This window comes from Gopherus evgoodei, chromosome 6 (assembly GCF_007399415.2).
Source record: "Gopherus evgoodei ecotype Sinaloan lineage chromosome 6, rGopEvg1_v1.p, whole genome shotgun sequence".
NCBI classification, from domain to species: domain Eukaryota; kingdom Metazoa; phylum Chordata; order Testudines; family Testudinidae; genus Gopherus; species Gopherus evgoodei.
In genome coordinates this window covers 132681436-132700772 of record NC_044327.1, presented here as the reverse complement: position 1 = coordinate 132700772, position 19337 = coordinate 132681436, and the positions used below count along the sequence as shown (strand labels likewise).

Here is a 19337-nt window from a genome sequence, read left to right as displayed (position 1 = left end):
CTGTTGGTGGCCTACCCTTTTGACTTCTCTCAGCCTGAGATTTTCTGTTCCAAGTGCTGCCAGCACCCTTGCATTGAGAGCTGCAGTGTGCCTGAAGGCAGGAATCTTCTTTCATTTGAATTTCAGAAGTTCAATTTCTTCCCTTTGAAGATCACTTTCCCTTAACATTTTATGTTGCTTGTCATCCTCAGATGCAGAGGCTTCATGATCTCTCCTAAAATATTCACAAAGGCCCCTTCAAGCAGAGTGATAGCCTCACCCACGAAAACAAGGGGAAGGAAAAGCCGGTTTGCTTTTATTTGTGGGATGTTCATCTGAGGCAGGGGTTTCCTTCCTTTCAAACAAAATCTTTGAAATCCCTTTAGATGTGAAGAGCTCTTATTCTGTCAGGCCAGATCCCTGAAGTTTTAACTGGGTTCTTCCAGCCTTGAGATCAATGCCTCTACAGGGCTCTGCAAGGCGGTTCTGGAGCAGTGCTGTGGTTAGCGGACCCTGGTGGTCAAGCATTGGGAAGAGGAGGGTGTCCTGTTTGCCAAATCCAAAGACAAGGTTATTCAGGAAGCTGCGCCCTTCAGAGTTGCTATTAAACATATAACCTAAGTCGTGCAGAACGCAATGCCATCCACAGCCTCAGAAACCACCCTGACATTATCATCAAAAAGTCTGATAAAGGAGGTGCTGTTGTCGTCATGAACAGGTCTGACTACCAAAAGGAGGCCACTAGACAACTCTCCAATACCAAATTCTATAGGCCACTTCCCTCAGATCCCACTGAGGAATACACTAAGAAACTGCACCATCTACTCAGGACACTCCCTACACTAACACCGGAACAAATCAACATACCCTCAGAGCCCTGACCAGGGTTATTCTATTTACTACCCAAGATCCACAAACCCGGAAATCCTGGATGCCCCATCATCTTGGGCATCAGCACTCTCACTGCAGGACTGTCTGGATATGTGGACTCTCTGCTCAGACCCTATGCCACCAGCACTCCAAGCTATCTCCGTGACACCACTGATTTCCTGAGGAAACTACAATGCATTGGTGACCTTCCAGAAAACACCATCCTAGCCACCATGGATGTAGAGGCTCTCTACACAAACATCCCACACACAGATGGAATACAATCTGTCAGGAACAGTATCCCTGATGATGCCACAGCACAGCTGGCTGCTGAGCTCTGTGCCTTTATCCTCACACACAACTATTTCAACTTTGATGACAATATATATCTCCAGATCAGTGGCACCGCTATGGACACCCACATGGCCCCACGATATGCCAATATTTTTATGGCCGACCTGGAACAACGCTTCCTCAGCTCTCGTCCACTCATACCCCTTGTCTACCTACACTACATTGATGACATCTTCATCATCTGGACCCATGGGAAGGAGACTCTGGAAAAATTCCACCACGATTTCAACAGCTTCCACTCCACCATCAACCTTAGCCTGGGCCAATCTACACGGGAGGTCCACTTCCTAGACACCACAGTGCAAATAAGTGATGGTCACATTAACATCACCCTATACCGAAAACCTACCGATCGCTATGCCTACCTTCATGCCTCCAGCTTCCATCCCGGGCACATCACACGATCCATTGTCTACAGCCAAGCACTGAGGTACAACCGCATCTGCTTTAACCCCTCAGACAGAGACCAACACCTACAAAATCTCCACCAAGCATTCTCAAAACTACAATACCCACACGAGGAAATAAGGAAACAGATCAACAGAGACAGACATGTACCCAGAAGCCTCCTACTGCAAGACAAACGCAAGAAAGAAACCAACAGGACTCCACTGGCCATCATATACAGCTAAAACCCCTCCAACACATCATCAGGGATCTACAACCCATCCTGGACAATGATCCCACACTTTCACAGGCCTTGGGTGGCAGGCCAGTCCTCGCCCACAGACAACCTGCCAACCTGAAACATATTCTCACCAGTAACTGCACACCACACCATAGTAACTCTAGCTCAGGAACCAATCCATGCAACAAACCTCGATGCCAACTCTGCCCACATATCTACACCAGCGACACCATCATAGGACCTAACCAGATCAGCCACACTATCACCAGTTTATTTACCTGCACGTCCACCAATGTAATATACGCCATCCTATGCCAGCAACGTCCCTCTGCTATGTACATCGGCCAAACTGGACAGTCTCTACGGAAAAGGATAAATGGACACAAATCAGATATTAGGAATGGCAATATACAAAAACCTGTAGCAGAACACTTCAACTTCCCTGGCCACACTATAGCAGATCTTAAGGTGGCCATCCTGCAGCAAAAAAACTTCAGGACCAGACTTCAAAGAGAAACTGCTGAGCTTCAGTTCATCTGCAAATTTGACATCATCAGCTCAGGATTAAACAAAGACTGTGAATGGCTTGCCAACTACAAAACCAGTTTCTCCTCCCTTGGTTTTCACACCTCAACTGCTAGAACAGGGCCTCATCCTCCCTGACTGAACTAACCTTGTTATCTCTAGCTTGCTTGCATATATATACCTGCCCCTGGAAATTTCCACTACATGCATCCGATGAAGTGCGTATTCACTCACGAAAGCTCATGCTCCAAAACATCTGTTAGTCTATAAGGTGCCACAGGATTCTTTGCTGCTTTTACAGATCCAGACTAACACGGCTACCCCTCTGATATTAAACATATGTCATTGTGATGGGAATGGCAGGACAGCTGGTGTGTTGTGACCACTGATTACCATGCTAATCACAGTTATCTTATTGTTCCCTTGTGCTCCCCTCATCTGTCTGCTGTATCCATCTGTTGTCCCTCATCTTATACTTAAACTATAAGCTCTTCAGGGCAGAGACTGTCTTTTGTCCATTGTTTGTGCCTCCAACGATGGGACTGGAGTCTGTAGATGCTACTGTAATGCAGATAAGTCTCTCTTAGTATATAAATTATATTATTTTTAAAGCCCACTCTGTTCCTCAAGTTACCATACTTGGACACTTACACCAGTTTTTTGATCATCTTATACTTGACGTGTAACTTACATTGCTTACATCACCTGCAGGAGCCTGGAAGGATTTTCCCCCCACATGTTCTGGGTGGTGGTAGTTGTTTTTTCCTTCCTCTGAAGGATCAGAGATTGACCGCAGCTGGAGCTGGGACAGACTAATGCTCTGAGGTGGTACACAGAATCCTTTCTAGTTGATTAGATGGTGTTTCTTGCTCACAGGCTCAGGGTCAAACTGTTTGCCAGATCTGGGGTCAGGAAGGAATGTCTCCCTGGGTCAGATTGCCTGGGACTGTGGGTTGTTTTTTTTAACCTCCCTCTGTAGCATGGTATGCAGACCTCTTGGGCACACTCACCTAATCAGTTCCCTGCCATTGCAGGAGCCTCAGGCATTGGTGGCACTTTGATGTTTCCTGTTTAGCCTCTTGAGGTCTGAAATGCTTTAATCTAACTAAAATCTTTGGGCTTAATATAGGGGCATCTGGGTGAAAAATTAATGGCCCGTGATGTACAGAAGGTCTTTTGGTTGGTCTGGATGGTCTGTTGGTTCCTTCTGGGCTAAAACTCTATGAAACTATCTCCTCTGAATTTGTCTCAAAAAAGCACCCATTTACGCTAGCCCTGAAACTAGCTCATTAACTAATCCTTGCAACACCCTTGTGGGGTAAGTGCTATTATTGCACAGTTTACAGATGGTGAAACCCCATGGACTGAGTCAGCATCAGCTCATTGGTCTAAAATTTCCAAGACACAGAGTAGTAGTTGAGCAAAGCTAATAACAAAACCATCAAGGTAATATGCCTGGTGCAAGCCGATAGAGCTTTGCTACAATTAAGTGGCATGAAATCTGCATTTCTCACATCACATTGAAGTCTGGGGGTCTCTAAGAGTAATGACTCAATAATGAGGAGCTAAAAATCCTAATGTTGAGATGGTGGAAGTTATATTTTTGCTGCTAATCATCCAATAATTTGTACAGTTAATTCAGTCTTGGTAAACTGTCAACAAACTGAGTTTCCTATAATTCATTATTGCTACTATTTCATTTTAAGGCTCCATTACTCTAAGAAACTATGATTTCAATACTCTATATTTGTTTTGGCAGTCAGCCTTTTCATTGGTGTTACAGCAGTTAAGTCTTTAAGTAACCCTTCTGCCCCTCTGAGTTGGCAGCACAAGGGCCGGGTTCAGTATCCAGGCGTTCCGTTTCAGTAACACAATGCATAACCGGCTCAAGCCCCTACCCAGTGACCTGGGACACTCACATATCACACCCCCCTGGGCGCCTCTAGGAGGCAATACTTCCCCTCTCGCAAGCACGGAGTCTGAGTGTAGCAAAATCTTTTTAATAAAGGAAGGAATCAATGTGGCATCCCATTGGAGAAACACCACAAGCAGGGTTATAACACAAACCATAAACAAAAACCCACCTCCAAATACGTTTGGCACTGTCCTTTTTCCCCTTAGGGTTTTAAGTCCAATCACCCCAAAGTCCAACAACCCAAAAGTCTCTGGTCAATGCCACCCCAGAGTTCGAGAGTTTATCTGTAGAGGTCTCTCCCCCCAGCCTGGGTAGAAAGGGTCACCTTACGTGGTCCGGGGCCAACTGCCCTGCCTCTCCGTGGGTTCTGCTTCCGCCTTCTCCACGAACTGCTCCGCTTCACCAGCCGCTCCACGCTGCTCCTCCAGCCGTCCTCAGAAACTGCTCCGCTCCATGAGCTGCTCCAGTTCTCCCTGCAAAATGCTCGGCTCCGCTCACTCTGTGGGCCGCTCCACCTGTCCCACAGCTACTCCGCTCTGCCAGCCACTCTGCTCCACCAGCTGTCCCGTGATCCGTTCCAGCCGTCCCCGCAACTGCTCCACTCTGCCAGCCGCTCTGTTTCACATTATATCTTCAGGCTCCCCTACTAGTTAGCACAGTACTCAGTGATTTCAGCTCTAATAGTGATCTCAGCTCTTAGTGATTCCAGCTCATAGTAGGGGAGCCCCCGTGCTAGTGCACCATTAGCCCAACGTGAATTCAGCTCAGTAACCTGTATACAGATTCTTGAGGGAATAAAAAAATCAACTCTGACATTCCACAGTGGAGAGAGTGGAAGTGGTGCTTCTGGCTCCACAACGCTGCTGCTGCTGCTGCTGCTGCTGCTGCTGCTGCTGCTGCTGCTGCTGCTGCTGCTGCTGCTGCTGCTGCACCCCACCCCCCCAACACAGATACCTGTCCCCAGCCTCTCTCACTTCACTGGGTTTTGGAACCCATGTCCCTTGTCTAGCGAGTACCACCCAACTGAGGGTGAGTCATTTGTCACCAAGCAGTCCCACAGCTCAGCAGTCTGGGATAGGGTAGGCGTGCCTATGCAAATACACTCTCTGAAATTCTTTCCACCAGATGTCAGGGTAGATCTTATCCTGACTCTGCTTACATATATTTTACTGAGATATTCATATGTCCTAGAAGCCCTGCAGTAATATCAGCTCAGACTAAGAACTTGTTGCATCTCAAAAACTAAGCGGTTTCAGATTGAGCCCAGATCTACACATAAAAATTCATCAACCTAGCTATGACATTCAAGGCTATAAAAAATTTTGCACCCTGTGCTATGTAGTTAGGTCAACCCAACCCCCTGTATAGACAAGCTAATTTGACAGAAAAATTCTTCCATCACCCTCACTATTGCCTGTAAGGATGGTGAATTAAGCAATGGAAAAATCCCTTCCATCCATGTAGAAAGCATCTACACTACAGTGCTACAGCAGCAGTGCTGTAGATGTGCAGCTGTAACGGCTGTAGTGTAGACAGTCAGTAGTTGGATTTGAGACATCCAAAGAAAATCCAAATTGCTGAGGTGATTGAGTAGCTGATGCTCTTCTCTCTCAATCAGAACTGAACAAATGTGCCAGGATGAAGATCTAGGTCCATGTGTTGGTGAAGGTGCTGTCTTTTGAATGAAATGTAAAACCAAACGGCCTTGAATACTTGTCTTCACTGAAGATCCCAAGACATTTTCTCTGAGAGTAGGATATAGACGTTCTAGTATCCTGGCCAGATTCCAGACTGGGTGACACGTCACTATTGTAATTTATTACTGTGACACCTAGAGCCCGCAGCTGAGATTAGGACCTCACTGTGCTGGGCACTGTACACGCACAGAGCAAGAAGAGACAGTCCCTGCCCTGAATAGCTTAGTCTAAACAGAGATACAAAGGGATGAAATGACTTGCCCAAATCATACAGCCAGATTGGCAGAGCCAGATATAAACCCCCAATCTCTCTTCTCCCAGTCCACTGTCCTATCCAGCCTCCCTCCTGCTACCTGGACTCCCCCTCTGGTTTTCAGCAGCCACAAGAGTCCCTGCCTGTCCTGCACTCCCTGCGGCAGTCCCGGGAGCTGACCCGCCTGCACCCCGAGGGGCTGGGGACACGACAGGAGCCGGAGCTGGGGGGGGGGAGTGGGGGTGGGGGTGGGGGTGTTTTATAACTTTCCCAGGCACTGGCCAGCTCGGGGGTGTCTCCCCGGTCCTGGCGTCTGGTCCTGACTACAGGCATCCTGGCTAGGTGACGTCACGCACATCATGTCGTCATAGCAACCATTGACGTCACAGGGGTACCCTATTCGGTAGCTGAGCAGCAAGGGCGCCATGGAAACGGCGGGGGAGGGCGGCAGAGAGCGGGGCGGGGTCTCCTGACACGCAGGGGGCACGCGCTGCGGCCGGCAATCCAGCCGGGCCGCCGTGACGCAGCAGCTGCCGTTGAGGAGGGAGCGTGAGTGACGCCAGGCGATGGTGACGGCGCAGGGGGGCGGGGGCACAAGGCGCTCACGTGACTGCGGGGGGCGGGGCGCCCAGACTCGCGGCCGTTGGCGCACGCGGCCGCGCCCCTCCCCGACCGTCACTCTGCGCCCCCCGCCCCCTGACGTGGCCCGCGCGACGCGCTCTTGAGCCGGACAGGGCCGCCGGGGCTCGCGGGGCCGGTGGCGCGTGCGGCGTTTCGCTGCCGCCGGGAACGGTGAGAGCGGCGGGGGCGGGGCAGGTAGGGCAGCGGCTCCCCTTCCCCCCCCCGCGTGTCCCTCCCTCCGGCACCTCCCCCTCCCCCTCGGGTCCCGGCCCCTCAGCCTCGTGATGGGGACACAGCCCCCCTCTGCCCCCCCGGGCCTGCCCCCTCCCCCGCGTCTGTCCCGCCCCGCACCCCCCCGAGGCGACCCCCTCCCTTTCCTGACCCCCTTCCAACCTCAGACAAACCCCCCCATATCCACCCCCATAGCCACCACCCCCGCACAGGGACCCCCATAACCACCCTCCCTGCCCCCCATATCCACCCCTCATATCCATCACCCCCGCACAGGGACCCCCATAACCACCCTCCCTGCCTCCCGAGCAGAGACCCACATATCCACCCCTCATATCCATCACCCGCACGCAGGGACCCCCATAACCACCCTCCCTGCCTCCCGAGCAGAGACCCACATATCCACCCCTCATATCCATCACCCGCACGCAGGGACCCCCATAACCACCCTCCCTGCCTCCCGAGCAGAGACCCCCATATCCACCCCTCATATCCATCAACCGCACGCAGGGACCCCCATAACCACCCTCCCCACCCCCTGAGCAGAGCCCTCATACCCACCTCCATATTCATCAGCCTGAGCACGGACCCCCATAACCACCCTCCCTGCCCCCCATATCCACCCCTCATATTCGTCACCCCCGCACAGGGACCCCCATAACCACCCTCCTTGCCCCCCATATCCACCCCTCATATCCATCACCCGCACGCAGGGACCCCCATAACCACCCTCCCTGCCTCCCGAGCAGAGACCCCCATATCCACCCCTCATATCCATCAACCGCACGCAGGGACCCCCATAACCACCCTCCCTGCCTCCCGAGCAGAGACCCCCATATCCACCCCTCATATCCATCAACCGCACGCAGGGACCCCCATAACCACCCTCCCCACCCCCTGAGCAGAGCCCTCATACCCACCTCCATATTCATCAGCCTGAGCACGGACCCCCATAACCACCCTCCCTGCCCCCCTTATCCACCCCTCATATTCGTCACCCCCGCACAGGGACCCCCATAACCACCCTCCCTGCCCCCCATATCCACCCCTCATATTCGTCACCCCCGCACAGGGACCCCCATAACCACCCTCCTTGCCCCCCATATCCACCCCTCATATCCATCACCCGCACGCAGGGACCCCCATAACCACCCTCCCTGCCTCCCGAGCAGAGACCCCCATATCCACCCCTCATATCCATCAACCGCACGCAGGGACCCCCATAACCACCCTCCCTGCCTCCCGAGCAGAGACCCCCATATCCACCCCTCATATTCATCACCCCCACGCAGGGACCCCCATAACCACCCTCCCTGCCTCCCGAGCAGAGACCCCCATATGCACCCCTCATATTCATCACCCCCACGCAGGGACCCCCATAACCACCCTCCCTGCCTCCCGAGCAGAGACCCCCATATCCACCCCTCATATTCATCACCCCCACGCAGGGACCCCCATAACCACCCTCCCTGCCTCCGGAGCAGAGCCCCCCATATCCACCCCTCATATTCATCACCCCCACGCAGGTACCCCCATAACCACCCTCCCTGCCCCCCATATCCACGCCTCATATTCATCACCCGCGCGCAGAGCCCCCATAACCACCCTCCCCACCCCCTGAGCAGAGCCCTCGTACCCACCTCCATGTTCATCACCCTGAGCACGGACCCCCATAACCACCCTCCCTGCCCCCCATATCCACCCCTCATATTCGTCACCCCCGCACAGGGACCCCCATAACCACCCTCCTTGCCCCCCATATCCACCCCTCATATTCATCACCCGCACGCAGGGACCCCCATAACCACCCTCCCTGCCTCCTGAGCAGAGACCCCCATATCCACCCCTCATATCCATCACCCACACGCAGGGACCCCCATAACCACCCTCCCTGCCTCCCGAGCAGAGACCCCCATATCCACCCCTCATATTCATCACCCCCCCGGGGCCCCCATAACCACCCTCCCTGCCCCCATATCCACCCCTCATATCCATTACCCGCACGCAGGGACCCCCATAACCACCCTCCCTGCCTCCCGAGCAGAGACCCCCATATCCACCCCTCATATCCATCACCCGCACTCAGGAACCCCCATAACCACCCTCCCTGCCTCCCGAGCAGAGACCCCCATATCCACCCCTCATATTCATCACCCCCACGCAGGGACCCCCATAACCACCCTCCCTGCCTCCTGAGCAGAGCCCCCCATATCCACCCCTCATATTCATCACCCCCACGCAGGGACCCCCATAACCACCCTCCCTGCCTCCCGAGCAGAGCCCCCCATATCCACCCCTCATATTCGTCAACCCCGCACAGGGACCCCCATAACCACCTTCCCTGCCCCCCATATCCACCCCTCATATCCATCACCCGCGTGCAGGGACCCCCATAACCACCCTCCTCGCCTCCTGAGCAGAGCCCCCAATATTCACCACCCCCGCGCAGAGCCCCCCATATCCACCACTCATATCCACCACCCCCGTGCAGAGCCCCCCATATCCACCCCTCATCCATCACCCCCGCGCAGAGCCCCCCCATAACCACCCTACCTGCCCCCCGTGCAGAGCCCCCCATATCCACTCCTCATATCCATCACCCCCGTGCAGAGCCCCCCATATCCACCCCTCATCCATCACCCTCGCGCAGGGACCCCCATAACCACTCTCCCCACCTCCTGAGCAGAGTCCCCCATATCCCCCCCATATCCATCACCCCTGTGCAGGGACCCCCATAACCACTCTCCTTGCCCCCTGAGCAGAGCCCCCCATATCCAGCCCCCCGTATCCATCACCCTGAGCAGGGACCCCCCATAACCATCCTTCCTGCCCTCCAAGCAGAGACCCCCCCATCCACTCTCCATATCCATCACCCCTGAGCAGACCCCCCCCATCCATTACCCCTGAGCAGGGACCCCCATAACCACCTTCCCTGCCCCCTGAGCAGAGACCCCCCATAGCCACCCCCCATATCCATCACCCCGAGCTGGGACCCCCCACAGCCATGCTCCCTACACCCCTGAGCAGAGACCCCCCCATACCCTCCCCATATCCATCACCCCTGTGCAGGGACCCCCATAACCACACTTGCCCCCCCGAGCAGAGACACCCCCCCTCCATCACCCATATCCATCACCCCTGAGCAGGGACTCCCCATATGCATCACCCTGAGCAAGGGCCCCCATAACCACCCTCCCTTCCTCCCCAGCAGAGACCCCCCCATATCCATCACCCCGAGCAGAGACCCCCATATCCACCCCCTATATTCACCCCCAAGCAGAGCCCCCCCATCCATCACCCCTGAGCAGGGACCCCCCCATGGCCACCCTCCCCGCACCCCTGAGCAGGGACCCCCCCATGGCCAACCTCCCCACACGCCTGAGCAGAGAGCCCCCATATCCATCACTCCTGAGCAGAGACACCCCCCCATAGCCATCACCCCTGAGCAGGGACCCCCCCTCATATCCACCCTCCCTGCACCCCTGAGCAGGGACCCCTCTTCCCTTTTCCTTCTTGTAGCCCCAGGCAGAGACAGACCCCTCTTCCCCTGTATCCATCCCCCCTAAACCTCCAAGCAGAGACACCCCCCCTGTTTCCGTCCCCTGCACTCAGGCAGAGATTCCTCTCACCCCTGTATCCATCACCCTGAGCAGAGATCCCCTCCTCCTATATCCATCTGCTTGGACCCTGAGCAGAGATCCCTGTATCCACTGATTCCCAAACCCCCATACACACCCCTGAACAGAGAGACACCCCCCCCCCCGTATTCATCCTCTTGGGCTCCCTGAGCAGAGACCCCTGTATCCATCAATCCCAAACCTTCATACACACCCCTGAACAGAGAACCCCCCTCCCCCATATTCATCCATCCCACACCTTCCTACACCCCTGAGCAGAGATCTCTCTCCTTCCATACCAATTTCCCCCCTTATCCCCTGAGCATAGGCTCCCCCATATCCATCCTGCCTTACTCCCTGAGCAGGCACCCTCCTCCCCCATATCCATCAATCCCTAACACCCCCCTACACACTCCTGAGCAGAAACCTCCCTCCCCCCCATATCATCCCTCTGCACTTCTGAACAGAGACCTATTGTATCCATCCATCTATCCCAGCCCTCCCACTCCCGATATCCACTCCCCTGCACCACTGAATGGAGACCCCTCTCTCCCTGTATCTAGCCATCCCAACCTACACCCCTGAGCAGAGATCCTCTTCCCTTCTCTAGTATCAGAGGGTAGCCGTGTTAGTCTGGATCTGTAAAAGCAGCAAAGAATCCTGTGGCACCTTATAGACTAACAGACGTTTTGGAGCATGAGCTTTCGTGAGTGAATACCCACTTCCTCAGATGCATGTAACTGCACACCACACCATAATAACTCTAGCTCAGGAACCAATCCATGCAACAAACCTCGATGCCAACTCTGCCCACATATCTACACCAGCGACACCATCACAGGACCTAACCAGATCAGCCACACCATCACTGGTTCATTCACCTGCACATCCACCAATGTAATATACGCCATCATATGCCAGCAATGCCCCTCTGCTATGTACATCGGCCAAACTGGACAGTCTCTACGGAAAAGGATAAATGGACACAAATCAGATATTAGGAATGGCAATATACAAAAACCTGTAGCAGAACACTTCAACTTCCCTGGCCACACTATAGCAGACCTTAAGGTGGCCATCCTGCAGCAAAAAAACTTCAGGACCAGACTTCAAAGAGAAACTGCTGAGCTTCAGTTCATCTGCAAATTTGACACCATCAGCTCAGGATTGAACAAAGACTGTGAATGGCTTGCCAATTACAGAACCAGTTTCTCCTCTCTTGGTTTTCACACCTCAACTGCTAGAACAGGGCCTCATCCTCCCTGATTGAACTGACCTCGTTATCTCTAGCTTGCTTGCTAGCACACATATATATACCTGCCCCTGGATATTTCCATTACATGCATCTGAGGAAGTGGGTATTCACCCACAAAAGCTCATGCTCCAAAACGTCTGTTAGTCTATAAGGTGCCACAGGATTCTTTGCTGTTCTTCCCTTCTCTGTGTCCCTGAGCAGAGATCCTCCCGCCCCCATATCCCTGCCTCCCATCGCTTATATCCATCCCTATCCATCCCAGTCCCTCCCATGCACATCCCTGAGCAGAGACCCTTCCCCATCTCCTGTATCTCTCCTTTCCAATCCTTCCCCCACATCTATCCACCCAATCCCTTCCACTCTGCAGAGTTGAGAATTTTACCCAGTCTCCACATCCATCCCAGGCCCCTTGTATGTTTCCCAACCCTCCTCTCAAACCCTAAGCAGAGACACCTCCTCATTAGTTACATATCTTTTTCCCCAAAAAAACTGAGACCTGCATACTTTCACATCTCACGTCAGACAAGATCTGACCCCAGGCCTTGTACAATAACTGGCTAGAGACAGGGGGCTCTTATCCTTCCAGTTCATTTAGCCTTCTTCAGTAAAATTCCCCTTCCTATGGGCTGCATGTATCATCAGGCTTTGAGTTATTCTGGGGATGGGAATTGTTTGTCTCTGATGTGAAATATCTTAAGGGTTCATGTTGTGCTGGCTCCAGAGTCCCTCATGAGGCACAGTTGTGGTAAATGTCCCATTGACATAAAAATAACAGTCCATTCTTCCTCTGAGCTCATCCAAATGACTTAATTCCTGCATTTCACCAGTGACTCTGTTTAGTTTTACCATTTCTCTGTGCTTGGGACTGCAAAACTACATCAGTTAGTTTCAGTTTCTGGCTCCCAGGTGCTAGCCACACAGAAGCAAAGCTTGGATTGCAGATAATGCATAGTAATGTTTGAATCCAAACTAGCTTGCTGTTTCTTATTTACTTTTTCAATGTATCACATTGTTCCTATGAATGTTTTGTGTGACTGTTGTCATCTGTAACTCCAGAATCATCTCTAACTCCAGTACTTGGCAGCATCTTAGACTGGAGAATTTCATTTAATCAGGCAAATAACATTTTTAAATAGTGTTATGTGAAATGGAGGCGTTTGGTATGTTTGGGCCTACTACTCAGTATGCATTCTTCTATATTATGGTACCTATAGGTGCCTAAAACTGTCCTGATCATTTTCAAGCAAATCTAAGCAGCATGAGTAAATATCAGAACAGAGACTGTCTTCCTGTGTGTCTGTGCAGCCTCTCACAGAATGAGATCCCTGGGTGCTGTCAAAACACAGGTAGTTGAATATGAATTAAGATACTGTTTAGATTATTGAGTTCAGGTAGATACTCTAGAACAGGGGTTCTCAACCTTTTTCCTTCAGAGACCCCCCCAATATGCTATAAAAACTCCATGGTGGAGGAGGGGGGCTAGGCTTCAGCCACTGGAAGGGGGTTGGGAGCCTCGGGGAATGAGGGGCTCAAGGCTTCTGCCCCTTGGAGTTGGGGAGTGGCTCGGGGAGCATCTGCTGGGGCTTCAGTGATCCAGGCTTCAGCCGCTGGGCTTGGGGCTCCAAGCACCCTGTTTGGTGGACCCCCTGAAACAGCTCGTGGACCCCCAGGGGCCCAGTTGAGAACTGCTGCTTTAGAACACGCTGGAAGTCAGAATATAGTATCTAGCACAATGGGGTCCCAGTCCATGACAAGGTCTCAGGTGGTATGGTAACTCAAATGAATATAGTGTGGATTCTACTCAACTTTTATCAATCAGGTAATGTAGCCTGTGAATTTAGGTATGTTGTCTTTGTGAATCATAATTAGAAATATTCATTGATGATGTTCTTCTCATTTACAGTGGTCTGCGATGGAGAATTATAAGAAATCCAAGATTGTGGAGAAGCCCTCTCCCCTTCCATTCACCAACCTGCCTTCAGATATTATTGAGATGAAAGTGAAGGATGGCAGCAAAATCAGAAATCTTATGGGTTATGCTATCGGCAAGATGGAGTCGGACTCAGTTAGGCAGATTCTTTTCACTGGCTCTGGCAAAGCCATCAGCAAGACTATCACTTGTGTGGAAATCATGAAGCGGCGACTCACAGGTCTCCACCAAATCACCAAAGTGCTCTTCAGACAGACTGAAGAGATCTGGGAGCCCATTGTCCCTGAGGCTGGTCTAGATGCCTTGACAGTGAAGAGAAATATTCCTGCCATATGTATCTTGCTGAGCAAAGATGCGCTAGATTCCCAAGAGCCTGGGTATCAGGCCCCAGGCTCTTTTGATGCCTTCTGGATCGAGACACTTAAAGCAGAGTCCCAGGGACAAATTAAAAGAAAGCAGAGTGGAGGAAGGGGGGCTGGCCGCACAGGAAAGCATCCTAGATCTGTTGGAGGACGTGGAGAATCCTACAAAAAGCCTTGAGACGAAGATAAATCAGAAGCAATTGTTAATGGCATCAAGGACAAAAAACCAAGCCACCTAGTGTGGCTCGAGTGCTACCACCAAACACAGAGTGACCGAGCTCTTTGGTAGAGAATGCTGAAACCTAGCACAACTGGGAGAGGGATGAGGGGCATGTGAAAACAGATATGGTCATAGCCGTGGCAAATAAATTCTCATAACAAATCTGGCATTCTATTTTGACAGGGTTTTTTGTTGAAGACCTCCTTGGTGATACTTGGCTGCTTATGCTTTAAAAATGAGGCAAGGTAGACCAGACTTGCTGAAACTCTGTTTAATGGTAATTTGCCAGAAGTCATGAGGTCAAAACTAATCTGCATTAAATGGAGTAGGTTTCAGTTGCCATGGATGTTGCTTTGAAGATGAAACATGCTATTTTCGCAGTCTGAGTGAGCCCTGCGTCTGTATTAGAGATGAAAGGGTAGTGGGCTATGTTGTAGAACTCTGAGCTTGAGGTTGCATTTTTGGCTTTCCCTGCCAACTAGCTATTGCAATGGCATTTTGTTGGGCTGGACTTCCTAACAGAGCTTTTGGGCTCAGTTTCCCTTTTTTGGGTATGTTCTGCTAATTCCTTGAAAGAGACTGGTGATCTGAATAAGGAGCTGGGATCTCAGCTCTGGCAGTTAGTGATTGTGTGACCTTCGGGGAGTCACATCCCTTCTATTCCTCCTTTTCCTTGTCTGGAGAATGGGGGATGTTGTATGTGTGTCATAGAGGTTTTGTGAGGATAGTAATTGGTATAAATCATCTTGACATACAGCTCTGTATAAGCATTTGATACAATTGTTAATAGTTTTTGCTTTGGTGTTCGCTATTTTAAACCCTGCTTTATGAATCATAAAGGAATGGTAAAGGGGAAAATAAAGTTCCCCCTTGTGTTTTACATTAGAAATCTTGTCTCCATCCTTTTCTCTTTTTGCCAGAGGCCATTAGTAACATTTAGAGGACTGGACTAGAGATCACTCTAGGCTGAAACCTGAGCACACTCAGCTGTGGTTGAGGAGGAAGGGATTAATATGTTGAACTTCTGTTCTTCTTAAAGAATTGTAAAAGGCTCCAATAGGTTGTTTCCCGTTACAAATCATCTTTAAAGCCTCAGAAAGGTTAACACTTGTGTTCCCTAAAGGGATTGTGGGGCAGCTTTTTGTGGTTAGGTGTTGTTAAATCTGTTTAGATACTTTTGAAATAGTTCTGAAGCTTCAGAACTTTGCTGAAAGAAGCAGAGGAAATAATGTAGTTTCCTTCTTATGCCATTTCATTTTATGAGAATCTGTTTCAGTTAAACATGAGTCAGGGAAAAGATTCTATAGTTGTAATTGAAAGATTACTTGCAAGAACAAATCTTATAAATTGCTTTCTGGATGATGTCCATAATTTCCACTCTCCTGTTAAATGCATCAGCAATGAGACACTCTCAGACTCCCTTCAGAGCCTGCCAAAGCCACTCTTTACTTAAAATAACACTGCTAGGTCAATTGAAGTCAAATGTAAACTTCTGTAAAATCAAGGATTTACATAAGTCAGTATTGAAGGGAAGTATTAGTGTGTCTTGTGTCACATTAAGTGAGACACTTTCAGAATCAAGAACAAGTTTTTTTAATCTGCACGCTCACCAGCACACAAGGTTGACTCACATACTTACCTCTAAAGTTGAGCATGTAAGTGTCTTTTCAATCATATCACAAAAGTCATGTTTCACAACACAAGTTGCATTCACGATTGCATAAAACTTGATATTTTTGTCAGCAAACTCTTCCTCGCCTATGCTTTACTCTTGATGCTTTCATCTCTAATAAATATAAATATTTCCTTGAAACACACAATACCATGAAATTTTTTTTGTGAGGATATTAACATTTGCCTGCCAGTGTTGTGTTCCAGTGCTAATGTATGAGAGACAGAGTGAAAGTGACTCTCCTATATTTGTCCAAGCTGAATGAAATACAAAGTTATACATAGTGTCAATGGTAGAAAGTGAACCAGATTTGTGAAACTTTTTTTCTTCAAAAAATTAGAAGGATTGTTGATAGTGTGAGGAAAGAAAGTTGGTCAGTTTTCAGAATGGAGAGAGGTAAATAGTGGTGTCCCCCAGGGGTCTGTACTGGGACCAGTCCTATTCAGCATATTCATAAATGATCTGGAAAAAGGGGCAAAAAATGAGGCGGCAAAATTTTGCAGATGATACAAAACTACTCAAGATCGTTAAGTCCCAGGCAGACTGCAAAGAGCTACAAAAGGATCTCACAAAACTGGGTGACTGGGCAACAAAATGGCAGATTAAATTCAATGTTGATAAATTCAAAGTAATGTACATTGGAAAACATAATCCCAACTCTGTGTGTGTGTGTGTGTGTATAAAATGACCGTGTCTAAATTAGCTGTTACCACTCAAGAAAGAGATCTTGGAGTCATTGTGGAGAGTTCTCTGAAAACATCCACTCAGTGTGCAGTGGCAGTCATAAAAGCTAACAATGTAGGAAATATCTAAGAAAGGGTTAGATAATAAGATGGAAAATATCATATTGCCTCTACAAAAACCATGGTACGCCCACATCTTGAACACTGTGTGCAGATGTGATGGCCCCATCTCAAAAAAGATATACTGGAATTGGAAAAAGGTTCAGAATAGGGCAACAAAAACTATTAGGAGTATGGAATGGCTTCTGTATGAGAAGAAATATTAATAGGACTGGGACTTTTCAGCTTGGAAAAGAGACGACTAAGGGGGATATGATAGAGGTCTATAAAATCATGACTGATGTGGAGAAAGTAAATAAGGAAGTATTATTTACTCATGACACAATAACTAAGGGTCATAAAGCAGATGTACAAAGATGAATAAGATAATCTGCCTCTCTTGAAATTCATGACCTGAAGATGCTGGCTACATCCCATTACTCAGGTTCCCATAGCCTGAGGCTCAACTGATTTTTATTAAGATCTTGACTGATCTGAAGACAAACATACTCAATCTTATATGCTTTGTTTAAGGATCATTGTCTGATTAGAAATTATAACAGGAGTTAAAGCTGCATGAAGTCTGTAATGCAGATTTAGAATTTATCCATGTAATTATGCCATGAGTAACAGCCTAGTGTGTGTTTGTGTAAGAGAAATTCATGAGACTTGGAAGTTGCTTGTGAATTCTTTTTTTGTTTTCAGAGTCTGTAAAAAAGAAAAAAACCACTGTCAGTGAAGTGTCTGTATACCTTCAAGGCAGATGGATACAAATTGAGGCCCCAATTCAGCAAAGTACTTAGAGAGAGAGAGAGAGAACCTGGCAGACTGAATATAAATAAATGCACTTCCACCAGAATAAATTTACTCAACAAGGTATATGATGGCTGGAGACACAACTCTACCTCAATAAAACGCTACCCGATATAACATGAATTCGGATATAATGCGGTAAAGCAATGCTCTGGGGTGGGGCGAGGCTGCACGTCTGGTGGATCAAAGCAAATTCGATATAACACGGTTTCACCTATAACGCAGTAAAATTTCATGCTCCTGAGAACAGCGTTATATCGAGGTGGAGGTGTATTTTGAAGATGAAGATCTCATTTAAATTGAGGTAACTCATTTTCAGAAGAGGCATGCTAGTCCTCGCCACTGGCACAGAGCTCCTGTCTTCCTTAAATCTAGGGAGAAGCTTGGTTTTTGTTAACTAATTAGCAGAGATAAGTAACAAGTGCCAAAGAAGCAAGCACAGGGGACTGATCAAGCTGAGTGTGTCTAGTGAACCTATCACCAGAGGGCTCAAATTGCTTTTGTTTTCTACTAAAATGCTCTTTTGAAAGAGAGCCAGATCCCAAAATGGCACATGTAATCCTCTTTAATGTACCACTTAGCATGTAATGCCTGTTAAAGCTGCAGAGTGTTTTTATTTTTAAGTAGGTGTTTGTTAGAAAACTACCATATCAGATTATATCAACCCACCCTTTTTGACTTATAGAAACTAAGACAGAGGCTGCACTGTTATTCCCAGTGAAGATTTTTGTGACTTCCTACACCATACAAGCTCTGTGATGGCCCCAGAACCCAGAGACGGAATTACTTTGAATCAGTGCTGCTAAGAATCTTTCTCCGGAAAGCTGTGGATGTCTCTTATTTCCCAGCACTTACACATATAGGTACACTTGCTATTTACGCAACAGGAAGCCATGCTGCTGATCCTCTTTGAGAACCCCACAAATGTAGCCACAGAATTATGTGGCAGTTGCAAGTCCTGCTTCCTCATGGCTGAATCAGAGCAGTGAATGTGGCTCTGTTCTGTTGGGAGAATGGAATAGGTTGGCTTGGTCACCCAGTAGTTGTTGCTCTGCTTTGTTCTGACATGCAGGTGATCATTTGATTCCGGTTCTGTATCCTTTCCTGTATCCCAGGGGTGGACAAACTATGGCCCATGGGGCCATTCTACCCGTCCGTCAAGCTCCTGGCCCAGGAGGTTAGCCCCTTTCTCCTCTTCTGCTGTCCCCCCTTCCCTACGGCCTCAGCTCGCTTGCCCTGCCACCGGCACAATGCTCTGGGCAGCGGGGCTGTGAGCTCTTGGGGAAGCACAGCTGCAGAGCTGGCCTGACCCGGTCTCTGTGCTGTGTGGTGGTGGCAGCAGCAGTGTGGCCTGGCTCCAGCCGGGTGGCATGGCTGTAGCGCTGCCAGCCACTGGTGCTCCAGGCAGCGCGGTAAGGGGGCATGGAGCGGGGGCAGGAGGGATTGGATAGAGGGCAGAGGAGTTCGGGGTGGTGGTCGGGGGCGGGGGTGTGGATGACGGTCTAGAGCAATTGGGGTTGAATGGGGGCAGGGGCCCTGGGGGGCAATCAGGAAGGGGGGGATTGGGGTGGCAGGGGGCAGTCAGGGGACAGGGAAAAGGGATGGTTGGATGG

At 49.8% G+C, this 19337-nt stretch overlaps 1 protein-coding gene across 2 annotated transcripts; it reads left to right on the top strand.

The window, feature by feature from the left end:
* The first annotated feature begins 6917 nt into the window (after positions 1–6917).
* Positions 6918–15337, top strand: RPP25L (ribonuclease P/MRP subunit p25 like). 2 transcript variants are annotated; one of them, XM_030567144.1, is made up of 2 exons: positions 6918–7013; positions 13849–15337. In XM_030567144.1, exon 2 carries the CDS (start codon positions 13858–13860, stop codon positions 14413–14415), a length of 558 nt encoding a protein of 185 aa, XP_030423004.1. In that variant the 5' UTR covers positions 6918–7013; positions 13849–13857; the 3' UTR covers positions 14416–15337. The 2 variants fall into 2 exon arrangements, with proteins under 2 accessions (XP_030423004.1, XP_030423006.1); XM_030567146.1 differs by having other exon boundaries at positions 6976–7037.
* The last annotated feature ends 4000 nt before the right edge of the window (positions 15338–19337 follow it).

Excerpts from the sequence above, each read along its gene's own strand:
- RPP25L (XM_030567144.1), top strand. The coding sequence starts at position 13,858 with ATGGAGAATTATAAGAAATCCAAGATTGTGGAGAAGCCCTCTCCCCTT.